Source organism: Bos grunniens, chromosome 21 (assembly GCF_055505025.1).
Source record: "Bos grunniens cultivar Pamir isolate PY7600 chromosome 21, Bosgru_T2T1.0, whole genome shotgun sequence".
Classification (NCBI taxonomy): Eukaryota; Metazoa; Chordata; class Mammalia; order Artiodactyla; family Bovidae; genus Bos; species Bos grunniens.
The window spans coordinates 42,236,321-42,257,307 of record NC_141185.1 but is presented as its reverse complement, the minus strand read 5'-3'; the positions used below and the strand labels follow the sequence as shown (position 1 = coordinate 42,257,307).

Sequence of the window (20,987 nt, the reverse complement as noted above, 5' to 3'; positions counted from 1 at the left end):
CTCTCAGCAACAATGGAAACCTGGAAGGAGATTGTGGCTGAGGAGACCCTGAGTGGACCTGTGTACTTTCAGCTAAGTTTTCTTTCATCTTTAAAGCCGCACATTTCCAACAACCCCAGCCGAAGGCCGCATCCTCTCCTCATTTACTATTCATCATGATGAAGTTGAATCAGGGTTGCCCTGGTTACGGTGGAGCTCCTCTGAGGTCTGTGGCTTTGTAATTAGTGTTGGCTTGGTTACTGGGTGCTTTCAATTTTGAGATTAGAGTGCTGGTAATAAATGCGGCTAGAAGCATCATGGAAAAATTCTAACAGGCTCTGGGAAGAATAAAATAGTCACAGAATCAAGGTCCTCCAAAATGGACCACTGAGGATCTCAAGCTGTGGTCCTGATAAACCTAGTAATGAGAAATAAAATGGTAGAGGCTTCCCAGGTGGCTCAGTAGTAAAGAACCCACCTGCCAATGCAGAGACACAGGTTCAATCCCTGGGCTGGGAAGATCCCATGGAGGGATGGCAACCCACTGTATTATTCTTGACTGGAGAATTCCATGGACAGAGGAGCCTGGGAGGCTGCAGTCCATGGGGTAGCAAAAGAGTTGGACACAACTTGAGAGACTGAGAATGCAAAAATAACAGAAAACTTTTTACACACTGCTATATTTAAAATGAATAACCACAAAGACCTACTGTATAGCACATGGAACTCTGCTCAATGTTATGTGCCAGCCTGGATGGAAGTGGGGGTAGTCTGGGGGAGAACGGATACATGTATGTGTATGGCTGAGTCCCTTTGCTGTCCACCTGAAACTATCACAACATTGTTAATTGGCTATACCACGATACAAAATGTTTCCGATGTTAAAAAAAAAATTTAAGAAGAAAAAACAAAAAACAATAACTGAATCATGAAACTATTAATTAAATGACTTCAGCTAAATGAATTGGGCTGTCACACACAGAATGTTAAGTCTGCTACCAAGACCTTGCTTGTCCCAGCATTCAGCAAATGTTCTTTGAGTTTCTGCCATAACCTCATTCTGGACCCCAGGAGGAGGAGGAGTCCTGGGGAGCTTGGAGGACTGGCAGAAGGGAGGATGACAAGGGATGTGGCCTAAGAACAAGGGTTTCCAGAAAATAAGAGAGGGTGGTACCCTGAGCAGGCAGGAAGCAGACTGGATGCTCAGAACTCAGTCTGGTCCCTGTGCAGAGGCCCAGCACCCTCACCAGGCTAAGATAAGGATACCCGGCTGCAGGAATCCAAAGTGTCTGTGAGCATCTGGGGACACGTGTCCTGTGTCCGAAGCCTGGTCTTTAAGTTGCCTGGAGTTGAGGTGGGTCTGCTGCCAGGGGGTGAAAGGGATGAAGGGCACATTCAGGGTGAGAGGGTCTGAGATGCTATCCCCATGCCTACACTTGTAAGGGACATGCAGAGTGCGAGGGGCTCTAGGATTCGTTTGTGCCCCAAGTGGTCCCTAGAAGAACTAGAACCCTAAGCAGCTGCATCTGGAGGGGAGGTCCCGGGGAGGATCTCAGACCTCAGCAGCTAGTGTCAGCCCAGGCTCACAGCGGGGTGGGCCAGGGGCCAGCACAGAGCAAGTGCCACCCCGCCCACTTCCCACTTCCCCTGCTGTGATGCTCAGTCTGGGCCCCCAGACCCAGATGCCACCAGGGACAGAAAAGTAGAAGATAGAAAGGGGAGAAGTGCTGAATACGTCCTGGAATGAGGTAACATTAACCCTGGAAAGATTGTTCTCAGCTGATAAGAGACCAATATCACAACACAGTGATAAGGGTCATGTTTATTTTTCCTACATCAGGGGACCCAGGCCAAGTCAAAAGTGAAAGTGAAGTGAAGTTGCTCAGTCGTGTCCGACTCTTTGAGACCCAGTGGATTATAGCCTACCAGGTTCCTCCGTCCATGGGATTCTCCAGGCAAGAATACTGGAGTGGGTTGCCATTTCCTTTTCCAAGTCAAAGGGAGGTATAAAAAATGAAGAATGTGTTCCTGCTGTTCTGAGGCACCCTGTAAAAATGTCAACACACCACATAAAATATAGGTGAACAGGACTGAGACCAAACATTGTTCATAAGCATAAATATAAATAGGCTAAACTTACCAATTAAAGGAAACAGAGATCTTGAAAACATTAAGCTATATGAAATTAGCCAGACACAAAAACACACATATTGTATGATTTCACTCCTGTGACGTCCCTAGAGGTATCAAAAATCTCAGAGGTAGAAAGTAGATGGTGTTTTCCAGGGGCTGAGGGAGAGGGGAGGCGGGTAGTTAGTGTTTAGTGGGACAGTTTCTGTTTGGGAAGATGAAAAAGCTATGGAAATGGATGGTGGTGACAGCTGCACAACAGTGTGAACGTACTTAATGCCACTGAATTTCATGATTACAAATAGTTAAAATGGTACATGTTATGTGTATTTTACCACAATAGAAAAAAAAGTGGGGGGAAAAGACGTCTACCTTTATAAGCTGATTAAAATGCCACTTAATTATGAACTCAAACATGTAATCAAGAAAAAAAATCAAGATGAGATGTTCTCCCCACACCTACTCTTGTAAGGGACCTGTAGGATGTAAGTGGCCCTAGAATTTATTATCATTGTTACCATTGATATAATAGATAAAACTTTTCTTATAGAGAAATATAAGCTTTTAAAAATATTAGACAATATTTATGGAAGAATACTAAGAACTATTTTAGCCCACCAGGTTCCTAAGTCCATGGGATTCTCCAGGCAAGAATACTGGAGTGGGTTGCCATATCCTACTCCGGGGGATATTCCTGACCCAGGGATCGAACCTGCATCTCCTGTGGTTCCTGCACGTGGGCAGATTCTTTACTGTTGAACCACCAAATTTCCTATTTATACTCATGGCTTTAAGATTGATTCAAAGCCCAAAGAGATCACAAATATGAAAAAATGCAAGATCTGCTAAATAACTAAATATCCTTCAAATATCAGCAACCCCGAACAATTTGACTGATGAATCTTTTCAAAGAGTAATGGAACAGATGGTCCCCTTGGCCTTTATATCATTGTATGTATGTTAGTCACTCAGTCATGTCTGACTCTTTGCGACCCCATGGACTGTAGCCCGCCAGGCTTCTGTGTCCATGGGATTCTCCAGGCAAGAATACAGGAGTGGGTTGCCATGCTCTCCTTCAGGGGATCTTCCCGACCCAGGGAAAGAACCTACGACTCCTGTGTCTCCTGCATTGGCAGGTGAATTCTTTACCAAGAGCCCACCTGGGAAGCCTTGGACTCTGCTGACATTAAAATTATGGTAAGGGAATAATATGAACTCTACACATACAAACTTGACAATTTAAATGAGATGAATCAACTTATTAAAAATCATAAACTACCATAACTCAGAACAGGAAACAGACAATTTGAATAGCCTTATACTATTAAGGAAGTTATTTTTATAATTTTAAATCTCCCCCAAAAGAAATCTCCAAGCCTAGATGATCTCACTAGAAAATTCTATCAAATGCTTAAAGAAGAATCAATACCAATTCTAAATAATTTCTTCCAGAAAGAAGAAAAATGGTCGTGTGTATTGCTCATTTTCTAGTTGACTTCTTTGTTCAGTGTTGAGATTTCTTCATATACTCTAGATACTAGTCCTTTTTCAGATATGCTGCTGCATATTTATTTCTCCAAAGTGTATATACGGATGGCAATGAAACACATGAAAAGAGGTTTAACATCATTTGCATCAGGAAAATGCAAAATGAAACCATATCACTACACATCTCTGAGAATGACTAAATATATATATATGTGTATATATATATACTGTCAACGCCAAATGCTAATGAAGATGTGGAGAAACTGAATCACTCATACATTGCTGATAAAGATGTAAAATGTACGGAAGTGTGGCTGGAAAAGTCTCTTAAAAAACTAAACATACAGTTATAATATGGAAATTGTGTTCTTGGATATTCATCCCAGAGAAATGAAAACTTATGTTCACACAGAAATACATACATGAATGTTCATACCAGCCTTATACATAACAGACAAAACCAGAGGTAGTGCAGGTAATTAGTTAAACATGCTGTCATCCTACGTACCACGCAGTGCTACCCAACAATGAAAAGGAAAGGACCACTGATATATACAACAACACCTTGGATGAACCTCCATGGAATCATGCTCAATAAAAAGAGCCAGTTCCAAATGGTTGCATATGCATGTTTTCATTTACACAACTTTTTGGAAATGAGTTTTTTTTTTTTTTTTTTTGAGAAATAGTGAACAGATTCGGGGTCTCCAGAAGTTAAGAGTGGGCAAAAGGGAAATGAATGTGGTTATAAAAAGATCAACATGAGGGATCCTCACAGTGTTGAAACAGTTCTGTGTCTTGACTGTGGTGGTGGATACGTGAACCTACATGAGTGACAAAATCACATAAAGCAATAGACACACTCTCACACCCATCCAGACAAATGAATATAAGTAAAGATGGGGAAATCTGATTGCCTCAATGTTAATATTGTGGATGGGATATGTTATCATTGGCAGGAATTTGAAAAAATGGACAGTAGATCTCTGGGCTTCTCAGTGGCTCAGCGGTAAAGAATCCGCCTGCCAACGCAGGACATCTGAGACACGACGGTTTGATGATCCCTGGGTTAGGATGATTCCATGAAGAAGGGAATGGCAACCCACTCCAGTGTTCTTGCCTAGAGAATCCCAGGGATGGGGGAGCCTGGTGGGCTGCCGTCTCTGGGGTCGCACAGAGTCGGACACGACTGAAGCGACTCAGCAGCAGCTCTTCCATTTCTATTCTGGAAATAAAAGCATTTTTTGGTGACATTTCTATAGGTGTTCATTGTGTATTAAATCAAAAACAAGTTTCTGTAGCCATTTTAACATGGCTTTGAGAAGATATTTTTTTCAGATCCAACAGATATGATGTAAAAGTAAGGACTTGTGGGATTCTGGTTTATATAAACTATCTGATTGATACAGACTTTCACTCTTCACCCATTTCTAAAATAAGAGGATTAGCCACAGATGATTTTTAAATTCCATTCTTGCTAAGTCTCTGTGTCCATAGGCTTCAACTTATTCATTCGTTATCCACCATGAAAAGTGTTTTTCTATTTAAAAATTTTTGTATCTATGTGAGATGATGGATGTTCACAAAACTTACTATGATAATCATCTCATGATGTAACTCAAATCATGATGCTGTATGGGGAAAGAAGCTAAAAAAGTCAATATATGTATATGTATAACTGATGTACTTTGCTGTACAGCAGAAATTAACACAACATTGTAAATCAACTAGACTCCAATAAAAAAAGGTTTTTTAATTGCTATGCTGTATACCTGGATACAGTGTTGTATGTAAATTATATCTCAATAAAACTGGAAGAATAAAAAAAGGTCTACTTTGAAGGGTGGGATGTGGGAGGAGAGGAAGGTTCCAGAGAGAGGTTACGGCTGATTTGTCCTGCTGTATGGCAGAAACCAACACAACATTGTAAGGCAATTTTCTTTCAGTTAAAAAAATAAAAAGCTCTATTGCATCACAAGGTACTAAATACTTATCAATCAACGTAAAAAGTTAAGAAAAAATATGCTCTATAAAATTTGTAACAAAAGGAAAGCACCTTTATTTTCCTAGCTTATATGGCTGTCCACCTGGAAACTAAAAGATAATTTTGGGAAAACTTTTAGAGTCAACAAAAAATTTCAACATATGAAATATACAAAAATCAATTGCATTTTGGCTTCCAAGAAGATGATGGAGATGTGCCTTTCCCTAGTCTTCTGAGAACAAATAAAAACCCTGGACACTGTTAATAAAAATGCCAGCAGCAGTTCAGCATAGCCCCTGACCTCTCAGAAATGACGGCCAGTGCATGGGTAGCTGTGAGGGCATTGTTACTGTTCAGTCATTCAGTCGTGTCTCTTTGCGACCCCATGGACTGACTGCAGCACGCCAGGTTAGTTTCACTATCTCCTGGAGTTTGCTCAAACTCACGCCCATGGAGTTAGTGATGCCATCCAACCATCTCATCCTCTGCCACCCACTTCTTCTCCTGCCCTCAGTTTTTCCCAGTATTAGAATCTTTTCCAATGAGTCAGCTCTTCACATAAGGTGGCCAAAGTATTGGAGCTTCAGCTTCAGCATCAGTCTTTCCAATGAATATTTGGGGTTGATTTCCTTTAGGATTGACTGGTTGGGACTCTCAAGAGTCTTGTCCAGGAGCACAATTCGAAAGCGTTAATTCTTTGGGCTCAGCCTTCTTTATGGTCCAACTCTTACATCCATACATGACTACTGGAAAAACCATACCTCTGACTACACTGACCTTTGTCAGCAAAGTGATGTCTCTGCTTCTTAATATGCTGTCTAGGTTTGTCATAGCTTTTCTTCCAAGGAGCAAACATCTTTTAATTTCATGGCTGCAGTCATCATCTGCAGTGATTTCAGAGCCCAAGAAAATAAGAGGCATGGCTCTAAGTTAAAGAAACAAATGCCAGTGCCCCATACTCGGCCGCCAGGGTCACATCAGGGGTCACTTGGCACTTGCACTGAATGTCACGGGACACAGGTTGATCTCTACCCCAGCCACACAGTGCATACCACACGCACGTTTCAATACAACCAAATCAGAAGCCAAATCATGATAAAATATAATGGTTTCATTCAACAAACAAAAATTCAGTCCACAGCACACCATCTATAATTTTCCAGGATTGAAAAGATAATTCTCTTTTTAAATTGGAAAATGAGAACTAAATTGTTTGGATGCACTCATTATCAAGCTTATATGTTATCTCAGCACTTAGAACAGACTTACAAAATTGATTTTCAAAACTTCAGTGCAGAGAAAAATCAATGCAACAAATGTTAGAATATAATCACTACTTCAGTTCAGTTTAGTCACTCAGTCGTGTCCGTCTCTCTGCGACCCCATGAACCGCAGCATGCCAGGCCTACCTGTCCATCACTAACTCATGTCCATTGTGTCAGTGATGCCATCCAACCATCTCATCCTCTGTCATCCCCTTCTCCTCCTGTCCTCAATATTTCCCAGCATCAGGGTCTTTTCAAATGAGTCAGGTCTTCGCATCAGGTGGCCAAAGTATTGGAGTTTCAGCTTTAACATCAGTCCTTCCAAAGAACACCCAGGACTGATCTCCTTTAGGATGGACTGGTTGGATCTCCTTGCAGTCCAAGGGACTCTCAAGAGTCTTCTCCAACACCACAGTTCAAAAGCATCAATTCTTCTGCACTCAGCTTTCTTTATAGTCCAACTCTCACATCCATACATGACTACTGGAAAAACCATAGCCTTGACTAGACAGACCTTTGTTGGCAAAGTAATGTCTCTGCTTTTTAATATGCTGTGTAGGTTGGTCATAACTTTCCTTCCAAGGAGTAAACTTCTTTTAACTTCATGGCTGCAATCACCATCTGCAGTGATTTTGGAGCCCAGAAAAATAATGTCAGCCACTGTTGTCACTGTTTCCCCATCTATCTGCCATGAAGTGATGGGACCAGATGCCATGATCTTCATTTTCTGAATGCTGAGCTTTAAGCCAACTTTTTCACTCTCCACTTTCACTTTCATCAAGAGGCTCTCTAGTTGTTCCTCACTTTCTGCCATAAGGGTGGTGTCATCTGCATATCTGAGGTTATTGATATTTCTCCTGGCAATCTTGATTCCAGCTTGTGCTTCATCCAGCCCAGCGTTTCTCATGATGTACTCTGCATATAAGTTCAATAAGCAGGGTGACAATATACAGCCTTGACGTACTCCTTTTCCTATTTGGAACCAGTCTGTTGTTCCATGTCCAGTTTTAATTGCTGCTTCCTGACCTGTGTACAGGTTTCTCAAGAGGCAGGTCAGGTGGTCTGGTATTCCCATCTCTTTCAGAATTTTCCACAGTTTATTGTGATCCACACAGTCAAAGGCTTTGGCATAGTCAATAAAGCAGAAATAGATGTTTTTCTGGAACTCTCTCGCTTTTTCGATGATCCAGTGGATGTTGGCAATTTGATCTCTGGTTCCTCCGCCTTTTCTAAATCCAGCTTGAACATCTGGAAGTTCATGGTTCACGTACTGCTGAAGCCTGGCTTGGAGACTTTTGAGCATTACTTTACTAGTGTGTGAGATGAGTGCAATTGTGTGGTAGTTTGAGCATTCTTTGGCATTGCCTTTCTTTGGGATTGGAATGAAAACTGACCTTTTCCAGTCCTGTGGCCACTGCTGAGTTTTCCAAATTTGCTGGCATATTGAGTGCAGCACTTTCACAGCATCATCTTTTAGGATTTGAAATAGCTCAACTGGAATTCCATCACCTCCACTAGCTTTGTTTGTAGTGATGCTTCCTAAGGCCCACTTGACTTCACATTCCAGGATGTCTGGCTCTAGGTGAGTGATCACACCATCGTGATTATCTGGGATAATAAGCAAAGGAGAAAAGGAAAGATATACCCTTTTCTTTTCCTTACCCTTTTTCTTTCATGAAGATCTTTTTTGTACAGTTGTTCTGTGTATTCTTGCCACCTCTTCTTAATATCTTCTGCTTCTGTTAGGTCCCTACCATTTCTGTCCTTTATTGAGCCCATCCTTGCATGAAATGTTCCCTTGGTATCTCTAATTTTCTTGAAGAGATCTCTAGTCTTTCCCATTCTATTGTTTCCCTCTATTTCTCTGCACTGATCGCTGAGAAAGGCTTTCTTATCTCTTCTTCCTATTCTTTGGAACTCTGCGTTCAGATGCTTATATCTCTCCTTTTCTCCTTTGCTTTTCACTTCTCTTCTTTTCAAGGCTATTTGTAAGTCCTCCTCAGACAGCCATTTTGCTTTTTTGCATTTCTTTTCCATGGGAATGGTCTTGATCCCTGTCTCCTGTACAATGTCACAAACCTCCGTCCATAGTTCATCAGGCACTCTGTCTATCAGATCTAGTCCCTTAAATCTATTTCTCACTTCCAATTCCATAAGGGATTTGATTTAGGTCATACCTGAATGGTCTAGTGGTTTTCCCCACTTTCTGCCATTTAAGTCTGAATTTGGCAAAAAGGAGTTCATGATCTGAGCCACAGTCAGCCCCTGGTCTTGTTTTTGCTGACAGTATAGAGCTTCTCCTTCTTTTGCTGCAAAGAATATAATCAATCTGATTTCGGTGTTGACCATCTGGTGATGTCCATGTGTAGAGTCTTCTCTTGTGTTGTTGGAAGAGGGTGTTTGCTATGACCAGTGCATTCTCTTGGCAAAACTCTAGACATCTAAAACAGTGCTACACTAATAGTAACTGATTTACTAGTAGAACCAATATTGATTTGGGAGAATTTTTAAGAAATGAATCATCATGAATTCCTTAGACAATGCTAAAACATCAGAATAAACCCAAAGATACAGTAAAATTATTTTTGAAATCCCTTTCATGTAAAATGAAAGTACATGACCTTTATCAAACGCCTTGCCTTTCATTACTCACCAACTGACAGCCTTCCAGGGAGTTGACGAGCTGAGCGTTCTGACAGGAAAGTATTGAACCAGCCAAATTCAGCATCACACACACTGCCGAGAGCAGCATGAAAAAGGTTATCTGGAAACAAACCAGATAAGAAATTGATCATTTACTGGGAGAGATCAGAGGAAAAATGATTTGGCTTTCAAAAAACTTTCAGACCATCAAATAATCACACGAATAACATTTCTATGTTTCCAAGGAAAGCATTATTTGTTAAAAATTTTAAAATTATATTACCTTAAATCAAATAGAAAAGGTAGTGTCTGAAAAGCCATAGCCAGCAACCATGATTTTATTTGAAATATAAAAATATTTTAGAAGCTAAACTTGAAAATACTATACATTCCATAGTCTCAACATAGTGTTATTGATACATACTCTCAAAAATAATGAGTGATATATAAATTACTAAAGAAAATCAAGTGATAGAAATGTATTTATTAGAAAGTCTATGCCTTTTAATTTTTGTTATGGAAAATTTCATACACATGTAAAACCAAAGAAAATAGTAAAATGAACCCTACCCACATACCCATCATCCAGCATCAGGGGTGATTAATCCAGTCGCCGTTAGTTTTATCATTTATACTCTCTCTCCTCCAAATTATTTTGTAGCAAATATTAGACAGCATATTACTTCATCTTTAAATATTTCAGTGTATATTTCTAATAAAACTTTTTGAAAACATACAATGCTGCCATCACGTCTATGATAATAATGCATAATTACAGTTCACACTTGTTTCAATCTTTCTTCATATTTTGTTTGAATCAGATTACACAAGATACAAAGGAGTTCCACACTGAAACTGGTGGCTCTGAAGTTTAGATATTTTTAAATTAATGTGCTTTTCCTTCCACTATGGGCTTTTTCTTCCTTGAAATCTGTTCACTAATCCTATAGTTTTCTATAGCCTACACTTTGTCTCCCATCACTTAATGTTTCTCCATCTTTTGTAAATTTTGTAATTTCATTGATAGATCCAGAGGTTGATCAAATTCAGACTAACAGAAGGTAAATAATATCTCTCTGTGATCTTAGCAGCCATTTAAAGAAACTTTTATTTTTAATTGGAGGGTAATTGCTTTACAATGTTGTGGTTTCTGCTGTACAACAGTGTGAATCAGCCATAAGTATATGCATAGCCCCTCCCTCTTGAACCTTCTTCCCCTCAATCCCACCCCTCTAGATCATCACAGAGCACTAGGTTGGGTTCCCTGTGTTATACAGCAATTTCCCATTAGCTATCTATTTTGTGCATGGTAGTATATATATCAATGCTGCTCTTTCGATTCATCCGACCTTCTCCTTCACCGGTGTGTCCACAGTCTGTCCTTTACATCTGTGCCACCATTCCTTAGCAGTCATATTTCAGGATTGCTTAGGTCAATTCATTTATTAGGGTTTCCAAATTAGTGCTAGTCTAAAGCCATCATCTCTACTCTCTTTATTCATGGAAATCAAGATATAGAAGGAGACTCTTCCTCATCAACTGTTTGCCTTAAAGTATAGGTTCATATAGGGAAAGGAAACATGTTAGATTCTTTCCATTTATCTTCCAGATTTCAAAATAATTAGCTGATATGTTGCTAGACTTGCAAAATAAACTCAAGCCTATGTGGTTAGTTAATACTCTTGCCACACTTAAATCTAATGAAACAAAACTTCAAAAAATATGATCAAGAAGGGGGAGAGTATCATGAAAACTTGTAAAATACTTTGAAATGGGAGGAAAAAAAATACTGGATCCTGTCTAGTGCACCTTTCTGAGTTGCCTGTTTGCTGTCTTTGTTTTACAACTCAGTAAGATGTAGAATATTCATGCTAATGCAACTATTTTTGACAAAAGAAATATAACTGAATTTTGTCTGGTGGAATGCAATGATTATCCCTCCATGGATGCTGACCACTTTTACATCTTTTGTAAATTCATTTCTGCATTCTTGATTGCCTATGTGTGTACAGTCTGTGAATTCTCTTTTAGACTGGTAGTGACATCTTACTGGTTCCTTCATTAAAGAATGAGTCAAATACAATCTTTTTCACACAATTTAAAAAAACTAGTTGGGTCCCTAGCTTTCTTCAAAGGTATTGTTTGTTTGGTGTGTGTGTGTGTGTGTATTTGAATCATTATGAAGGATAAACTTAAACACATTGGATATGTTTCAGTCACTGGAATCGTTAGCAAGAGAGACTCAATTCAAGTTGACACAATACTAATTTACTTTGAAAGCTATCATGTTCCAGGGTCATCATACACATTTCTTGCCCTAGTTCTGAAATCAGACATTTCACCAGTAAGCCCTGATTCTTTTCAAAGAGAATGGCACTGAAGAATAGATGCTTTCAAACTGTGGTGCGGGCAAAGGCTCTTGAGAGTCCCTTGGACTGCAAGGAGATCAGACCAGTCAATTCTAAAGGAAATCAATCCTGAATATTCATTGGAAAGACGGATACTGAAGCTGAAGCTGAAACTCCAATACTATGGCCACCTGATGAGAAGAGCCGACTCATTGGAAAAGACTCTGATGCTGGGAAAGATTGAGGGTAGGAGGAGGAGGAGTTGACAGAGGACGAGATGGTTAGATAGCAACACCAACTCAATGGACATGTATTTGAGCCAACTCCAGGACACAGTGGAGGACAGGGAAGACTGACGTGCTGCAGTCTATGAGGTCACAGAGCTGGACACGACTTATCAACTGAACAATATTTTGATAACAATGTTTTCATGTTAAAGGTGCTCTTGCCGCTTGGGTGGTCACTGTTTTAAGCATTTTCAGTTGTTAGGTGTAACACATCATGTGTTCATACTGCAATCTTGGATTCAAATTCACAATTATAGGGTTTTTATTTAATCACATCAACCTTATATCTCTACTTCCTTTCAACCATGCCCCAAACCTTACTTCTCATTGTAATTAACCATCTGATTTAATCTCATGATACCCACAAGTCTCAAAGTAACAATGCTAATACTACCACCAAAAACATGATTATTGAAAACAAGGATTTTGTTTCCTTTTATCCTTAGAGAACATTCTACCAGGATATGTAGCCAAATTACGGTGTCCTAGAGTCACCGCAGTTCCCTTATGTGTGGTTATGCTACCAACTGGGAACCTAGGTTATTGTCGCATTTTTGTTAGGGATGGTTTTCTAAGTTTGTGTTGCTTGCAATTATATAAAAGAATCTTAAAGTCAAATCCATAAGAGTTTTAAGTAAGTCTAGCTTTTATTCTATCTCATCCCTCATCCATTCTACTTTGTCCCTTCTCTTAAAGGTAGCTTTTTTTTTTTTTTTGGACATGCTTCACAGCTTGTGTGATCTTAGTTTCCCAACTAGGGGTAGAACCCGAGGCCCCTCGGCAGTGAAAGCTCAGAGTCCTAACTACTGGACCACCAGGGAATTTCCTGTTTTTCTTTTTTTAAACTTAGGCAAGGTCATGACATCTGGGGTGCTATGTACCTTGATTCCACTCTGGGATTCTACACTTTGCAGTACTTCCTATAGGTGTTGGCTCATAAAAGTGAAGACCTAAGGGTTATTTAGACCTCAAGCAGTCATAGACTCTGAAAGTTCAGGCAAACTTTTGACAGATCAACTCTTCAAAAACAATTTGATTTCAATCTTGCAATTTATCCCTTTCCCCCCCAACACCGTAAATCAACTTACCCCAATAAAAATTATAAAATAATGGGAAAAAAACCAATTTGATTCCATTTGGTGCCATGTGCCACTAGGTACACCTGTACTTCTTTTCTAGACACACACCTTAGGTTTGCTGTAAGCATATTTACTCCCTTTGTGGTCCTCTCTGTCTTTCTCTCACTGATTTGACTGTGCCCCTCTGACCTTCATGCTTTTGGTGGACAGGCCACACTTCAACTCTTCTTCTCTCAGTCATATTGTTCTTTAAAAAATCTTAGTTGGGCATCCAACTCCTACCTAACCTTTATCCTAAACCACTCGAATCCATTCACATGTTTTAACAGTGAGAGTGACAACTATAACACAGATTTGATTTTTGCCTGAGAATGTGATTTAATTAGCCTTCTGTTTTATTTACCAATTGGGGGTTCAGATGTAGTTACATATCAACATACTTCTGTATTCTGTTCATTCCTGGATACAAACCAGTCAAATATTTTCTGAGTTCATCTCTTTCCTGTTTGTTTTCCTAAATGCAGCCACAGCACCCAACACTTCTGCTACCAATGTACTGTTTCCTAACTTCAGAGTCACTGGGTTCATTAGGTGCAGGATCTGCTCAAGTCACTACAAAAAGGGCTTTTTCCAAATGCTTTTCCATTATATCACACGTCTTTCCAACGTCCCCAGTATTAGCTTCCTCAAGTTCTGAATCATTCAGGATAAAACAGGTTACAATCTGTTACATTCAGGATAGAACAGGTTACAATCCAGAATCTCGGTGTCCTAACAGCAGAAATACCTTCTCCTGTTACATGACTGAAGCAGGTCAAATGGGTTTTGCCTCAGGCTTGGGGCTTCCCTGATAGCTCAGTTGGTAAAGAATCCACCTGGAATGCAGGAGATTCCGGTTCGATTCCTGGTTGGAAGATTCCCCTGGAGAAGGGAGAGGCTACCCGCTCCAGTATTCCTGGGCTTCCCTTGTGGCTCAGCTGGTAAAGAATCCAAGAGCAATGTGGGAGACCTGGGTTCAATCCCTGGGTTGGGAAGATTCCCTGGAGAAGGGAAAGGCTACCCACTCCAGTATTCTGGCCTGGAGAATTCCAAGGACTGTACAGTCCACGGTGCTGCAAAGAGGTGGACACGACTGAGGGACGCGCACTTTCACTTTCAGGTTCACTCAGGCTGCTGCGGTTTTGTTGATAAGCCGTGTCTGACTCTTTGCTACTTCATTGACTGTAGCCCACCAGGCTAGAATTCAGATTTCCCAGGCAAGAATACCAGAGTGGATTGCCAGTCTCTTCTCCAGGGGATTTTCCCAACCCAGGGCCTGAACCCAGGTCTCCCACATTGGCAGGTGGGTTCTGTACTGTCCTGAGATGTCAGACAATCTCAAAACCCCATATCCTGTCCACTACACTGCAGACACCCCCTCCAAGCCTGGGTGGATCCTACTTTCTGCTCTGTTTATGTGGGCTCCATGGTGAGCTGTTTTTCCGTAAACCACACAGTAGAGTCGGACTAGAAGAACAGTCATGATTTACAAGAGAATGAAAGAAAAACTTAAAAAGAAAAAAATTTTAACAGTCCTAAGCCAAGGAAAAAAAGCCAAATTTAAACAAATTTGTGCCCGTAACTTTACATAAACTTCCATACCTAATTATCACACTACCATACACAGTAACAGGCATCAACCGTTTTATAGGTGAGGAAAGGTCTGTGTACAACTTAGTCTCCTTAAATTTGTAAGTTAGGCAGACTCTGAACCCAAGTAGTCTGATTCCCAAATAGGCATGGTTAATCACTAAGACTTTTATCAACTTTTCCATGACCCACAGAAATATATTTTACATCATAATCTAGTATAAAAGTAAAGCAACTTCAACGAAACACTATTTACCTCAATGATATGTAGCAAAAATTGTTTTTTTTCCTTACAATGCTGGTTTTCAGTCATGAAATTTATTTCTCATGACTTAGGGTTAAAATAAATGCACAATGCTAAACTGCTTTAAAAATACAGTATTTATTATAACTATAGTAGCAAAAAAAAATTGAACAAAATGGTCAGCCACACAGCATAGTAATTATCAATGTAAAAAATTATTTGGAAAAACTACAATACGCACATTACTTAGAATGACTCAAAATGCTTATATGCATAGAAAACAGATTTTTTAAATAGCTGCGTTAAAGTAAAAGGGAATATAGGCAATTACATTTTCAATTTATAAAGACTTTTCCTTTACAGAGTGGGGCAGTTCAAAGGCCGGACAAGGGCCAGTTCGCTTATATTTCCTTGGCAGTTCCAGATCAGGGTAGGAAGTTTTCCAATTCGCTTTACAAACCTAACAAGGTTACACCAAAAAACACAGACACTGAAGCAAAACAAAACAAGTCACCCTCTAAATAAAAGTTTAGAATCAAAATGACTTAAAACATTACAAGAAGAAAAGTTTGCAAACACGTCCTGGAACTACCACGAATTTAAACAAGCAAGACGCTTCCTCCCACCTCCAGCCCTTCCCCCCGGGGAGGGAGCGGGCCCTGGGCTGTGCCTCAGATTTCAAGAGACAGGAGAAAGGGTTGGGGCAGGGGCAGTGGCTGGACTCGGGCCCGCGGGCTGGGGTCTGGCCCTGGCCTCCTCGTCCGCCAAAGCCTCGCAGTACTGCGCCGGCCAGTCCTTGGGGTCCTGGTGGTGGATTTTAGCCACGAACTTGAGCACCTTCATCTTGCTGGTCTCCAGGTTGGTGCGCGGGCCCCACTGGAGCTCGTAGTCCACGGGGTCCGTGTGCGGGATGCGCCGGTAATCCAGGTATCGCTGCCGCACGAAGTCCTCGGTGATGAGCTTCTTGGGGTCCCCGAAGATGAGGTGCTTCTTGGTGGGGTGTACCCCGAGGCGCCGCAGGAAGTCCCAGACCTCGGTCTCCTTGATGCTGTTGCCTTTCATGAAGATGAGCCCCAGAACGATCATGAGGAGCCCAGTGGTGGGCGTGCCCTGGTCGCCGCGCACCTCCGCATCCTCTTCCACCGGTTCCAGCGTGTTGACCAGAATGTAGGTGTTGCTGCGCGGCTCCAGCTCCACCAGCCGGTACCCGAACACGTACTCCAGGCGCTCGGCCGCCCGCCGCAGCAGCTCTGGGAGCACGTCCTTGTAGTCGCCGACCACGTGCCGCAGGATGTCGGTGCGGCGGATAGGGATCTTCCTCTGGTCCTTGATCAACAAGAACTGCACCAGCTCCGCCACCTTCAGCTCCAGCTGCTTCTGCGAGCGCGGCCCCGGGGCGGGGGAGGCCTGGGCCCGACGCTGCGACGCGGCGCCGCCAGGCCCGCGAGACGTACTCGGGGCCTCCTCGCCGCCGCCACCCGGCTCCCGCTCGACCTGGGAGCTGGGGCGGCCCCGGCTCTTCGGCTTTTGCGACATGTCGCGGCGGCGAGACCCCGACCGCGCGGACTCCCACTAACCGGCAGCGGTGCCAGGGATTGAAGGTCGGTTAGCCGTTAGTCCGCGTAGCTGTGGGCGGGCCCTGAGAAGCGGTTGTGTCACGGAAGCTGCGGGCTTGCGTCACGGAGGCTGCGCGTTGCGTCATCAAGGCCGCGCCGCGTCTAGAGGTCGCTTCCGTCTGGTCGGCGGCCGCGGGCGGCGGCGGCGTTAATAAGCTGGTACTCCTTGCAGCCTTGCGGGTTTTATTATGACTAAGTGTCGTCCTTATTCGGAGAAGGCAATGGCACCCCACTCCAGTACTCTTGCCTGGAAAATCCCATGGACGGAGGAGCCTGGTAGGCTGCAGTCCATTGGGTCGCGAAGAGTCGGACACAACTGAGCGACTTCACTTTCACTTTTCACTTTCATGCATTGGAGAAGGAAATGACAACCCACTTCAGTGTTCTTGCCCGGAGAATCCCAGGGACGGCGGAGCCTGGTGGGCTCCCGTCTCTGGGGTTGCACAGAGTTGGACACGACTGAAGCGACTTAGCAGCCGCAGTCGTCCTTATTACCAAACCCTGCCGATGGCGAACAGGAAGCAGAGCTCCTGAGCTAGTGTGCGGCTTGGATGAGGATCGCACCCAGGCCAGGGTTGTAGAAACTTGAGAGTCGAGAGCTCTGAGATTAGGGCTGTTTGTAGGTGAAGGAAACTCCCAGGATGAATATGGGAGAAAAATACGGCGAAGAGCGTGGAAAGGAAGGAAGAGCAATTTTTTTTCCACACAAAACTGGGCGTAAAGAGAATTAAAAGACCCCAAGGACTACTAGTTGGCCTTCGCCAGCCCCTTCTCACCATTTTCCACCAGTTACTTTCTCTAAAGCCCGAGTCTGTTTAGAAACAATGGTAAACACAGCCTCGTCTCGCAAGCAGGGCTCTCCCGGTCTCTTCACCTTTCAGCCTTGATACTCTGTGTAATCAACTCTGTCAGCCGGACAGCATGGCACAGTCAACCCAGAAAGCACGATGAGTGGAGGGGTTTTGCTTGGTCTGGGGAGTATTATCTCTTGGAAGCACGTGCTCATGGAAAGCATGGGCCTTGAGCTCACAACCACAAATTTGGCAGAAATGGCTAAGAGAATGCTACCAACAGAGAAGTCGGTCTCAAGAGACTACCATTTAATTTGGGGCATCTCTGACCAAGAATTGCTAACATGTTAGTCTCTAGCCTTAGAGATTAACGAGAAAGCGAAAACTCCAGGTTATCATCCCTCATAATCTGTGAAACGTCTACTTTATATTTTTAATTGTGCCGCTTTAGTAACCAACGTGAGTCATTTCATTAACTCAAACCATCTGTAATCTGCTGTCATTACTGCTGCTGCTGCTGCTAAGTCGCCTCAGTCGTGTCCGATTCTGTGCGACCCTATAGACGGCAGCCCACCAGGCTACCCCGTCTCCAGGCAAGAATACTGGAGTGGGTTGCCATTTCCTTCTCCAATGCATGAAAGTGAAAAGTGAAAGTGAAGTCGCTCAGTTGTGTCTGACTCTTCGCAGACCCCATGGACTGCAGCCTACCAGGCTCCTCCGTCCATGGGATTTTCCAGGCAAGAGTACTGGAGTGGGTTGCTAGGATCCACAGATCCTAGCAAATGTGTTCCTTTTCTATTTACTGACTTGCAAAGACGAAACTTAATTTCCCTCTTTGTCTTCTTAAAGCTACCAGAAAGTGGGTAAACTGTTCAAAGAACCAAATCGAGTTCCTCTTTAATGCAAATGTACTCAAAGGAAAGCAATTCACAACACATTATTTGAATAATAACATCAAAACACAACCTTATTAAAATTTCATTAAATGTTGGTAGCATAAAATTTTGTTGTAATTTACTATGAAAATGCAATCTGATAATGGCGCTGGAAAAGCAATACTAAATGTAAAATGATATTCTGTGTTGTGATGCAAGTATGCTAAAATCTGGTAAACTATGAGTAATAACTTTCTGTTCCACACAAGATCTAACAATATATCCCCAAGCATCAATCTTAATGGCAGAAGCCTGCTAAGAAAAACGAATGTATCATCAAGACACTCATTTTTTTCTTTCACAATGGGACAATCCATCTGCTTCAGTTTCCTTGCAAATTAAAATTTAAACTCAAGTGCAAAGAAACCTCCTACAGTTGAGAATCCTGCAAAAGGTCCCTTCAGAAAGATCAATTGTATCTCGAGTTTAAAAAAATCTACCAAAAGATGACAGAAATGGGAAATAAGAGGAAAGCCATTGTCAACTGCTGGGCTGGGGTATTTTTTAGTGTTTTGTCTTGCTCAGGTAGTCACTTCAGTTACCCAGTAATCCCACAGGTCTAGCGACCCCTGTGACTATGAAAATCAGCAGTGTCCATCACCAACATCTTTGCCCAGATAAAAGATTGTCATACTCAAAATGGGTGAAAAAAAAAAAAATACCAGTTTTAAGTCTTAAAACACCTCTCTACACAGTGTCTGGAAAATAGAGACGTAAATTAATAGGATTAGGGTGATGTTTTAAGCACTGCAGGGAGACGTCTCCCAGGCCACATTCCACCTCAGGCTGACACTGGAAGCTGTTGTGATGAGGATGGTGGTAATAACACTAACAGTAATAACAAATATAAACAGCAGCAGCTATTGATCACCACAAAGGTAACCTTGGATCAAACCTTGTAAGTAGTCTTGGTATTACCTCATTTAATCTCCACAACAGCCCTGCGAGGCCTATGCTTTTATGACCTTTTCACACAGATGAAGAAACTGAGGCACAGAGAAGAATGTTAACTGTAGCAAGGACCTGAAGCAAGGAAGTTGAAGCTGTGGATCTGAACGAAAGCAGGCAGCCTGCCTCCAGAGACTGCTTTCAACCATATGCTGAGCACACAGAGAACACAGATACCAGGACCTTGAAAAATAAAGGTTTGGGAGTCAGATGGATCTAGATTAGAGGGAAAGCTGCTGACACTCCCTTCCGTTTCCAAATCAACAAAATGAGACTACTAGTCCAGGCTTCAGGGGACTAAGAGTGAGAGGTTTGCCAAAACCTAGCACAGGGCCTGTGTTTCCTTCAGGGGTTTTATGTTAAACAGTCCTCCCTTGGCTTCTGGCAACTGGTGCCAGAAGCCCCTCAGATATGAAAATACTTAGATGCTCAAGGCTCTTATACAAAATGGCATAGAATCTCCATATAACCCATGCACGTCAGCAAACACCTCTAGATTATTTTAATATCTATATGATATAAATGCTAGGCAAACAGTTATAAGTACAATTTAACTGCTATATAAATAATTGCCAGCACTCAGCAAATTTAAGTTTTGATTTTTTGGCACTTTATGGATTTTTCTTTTTTCTCATATTTTCGATCTGCAATTGTTTAAATCCACAGATGCAGAACCTGTGGCTATGGTGGACCAATGGTATTTGAGGGCTGTCAAAGCTGTATGTAGAAAGAGGTTTACTGCAGTGAAGCACATGTACACAGAAATCAGGGAAGAGTCTGGAAAAAATTACCAATGTGCTATTAATTTTCTTTTAAAAAGTGAAATTCAATGTTGATTTTCTTGACTGGGAGATAAATGAAAAATATACTTTCAGTGAATTTTAACTTCATTGTGACATCATGCCTTAGAAGTTGCACACATTCAAGTTGTAAGTAAATTCATCAAACTCAAGTGACTATGATATTTATGACTTTTTGTTCAGCCAGTGGAGGAATAAGAACAAATGGTTAAAAAAGAAAAACATGTGCAAACACTTTATGTTAATGACCTTAGTATTTTTATTACTTGACCCCCCCAAAAATTTTTATTTGAGGCAAAAACTAAGCTAGCTGAGATTTCAAGTCCATTGAACAAAGAAATGCCTAGTATATACTGCTCTTTAGATGCTTCTAAGTAATTGATTGCTTTATTTCATCTCCTTGGTAGCAAATGTCTGCTAAGAAGCTCTAATCATCTCTATTATCTACTAGATTCTTCTCTTCATTCAGCGGAAGTTCTTACAGAAATAGAAGAAGGTTTTAAATTTTATGACTTCAACCTAGTGCAAAAAGCAGGTAGGTAATATATATATTTCAGTGCACTGACATATGTACACCACCATGGGTAAAATAGATATCTGGCGGGAAGCTGCTGTATAGCACAGGGAGCTCAGCTCAGTGCTCTCTGATCACCTACAGGCATGAGATGGAAGGGTGGGAGGGAGGCTCATGATGGAGGGGAGATATATGTACTTATATATACTTATGACTGATTCACATTACTGTACAGCAGAAACCAACACAACTTAAAAAGAAAAGCAGGTAGAGACTTTTGGGGATGAAAAGCAATGATAAAGCATGC

The 20,987-nt window shown here is 41.8% G+C and overlaps 2 protein-coding genes across 2 annotated transcripts in view; both read right to left on the bottom strand.

The window, feature by feature from the left end:
• The window catches only part of ENTREP2 (endosomal transmembrane epsin interactor 2), a 238,619-nt gene that overhangs the window by 44,293 nt on the left and 173,339 nt on the right, over nucleotides 1-20,987 (bottom strand). The window contains exon 3 of the mRNA XM_086364126.1: nucleotides 9,500-9,610. Within this exon, the coding sequence (XP_086220252.1) occupies nucleotides 9,500-9,610 (111 nt within the window). The remainder of the gene's footprint in view (nucleotides 1-9,499; nucleotides 9,611-20,987) is intronic.
• Nucleotides 15,196-16,706, bottom strand: NSMCE3 (NSE3 component of SMC5/6 complex). The gene has a single exon (XM_086364127.1). It carries the CDS (start codon nucleotides 16,610-16,612, stop codon nucleotides 15,755-15,757), a length of 858 nt encoding a protein of 285 aa, XP_086220253.1. The 5' UTR covers nucleotides 16,613-16,706; the 3' UTR covers nucleotides 15,196-15,754.

What these genes read in the sequence shown, in the direction of transcription:
- NSMCE3 (XM_086364127.1), bottom strand. Translation starts at nt 16,612, where the DNA reads ATGTCGCAAAAGCCGAAGAGCCGGGGCCGCCCCAGCTCCCAGGTCGAG.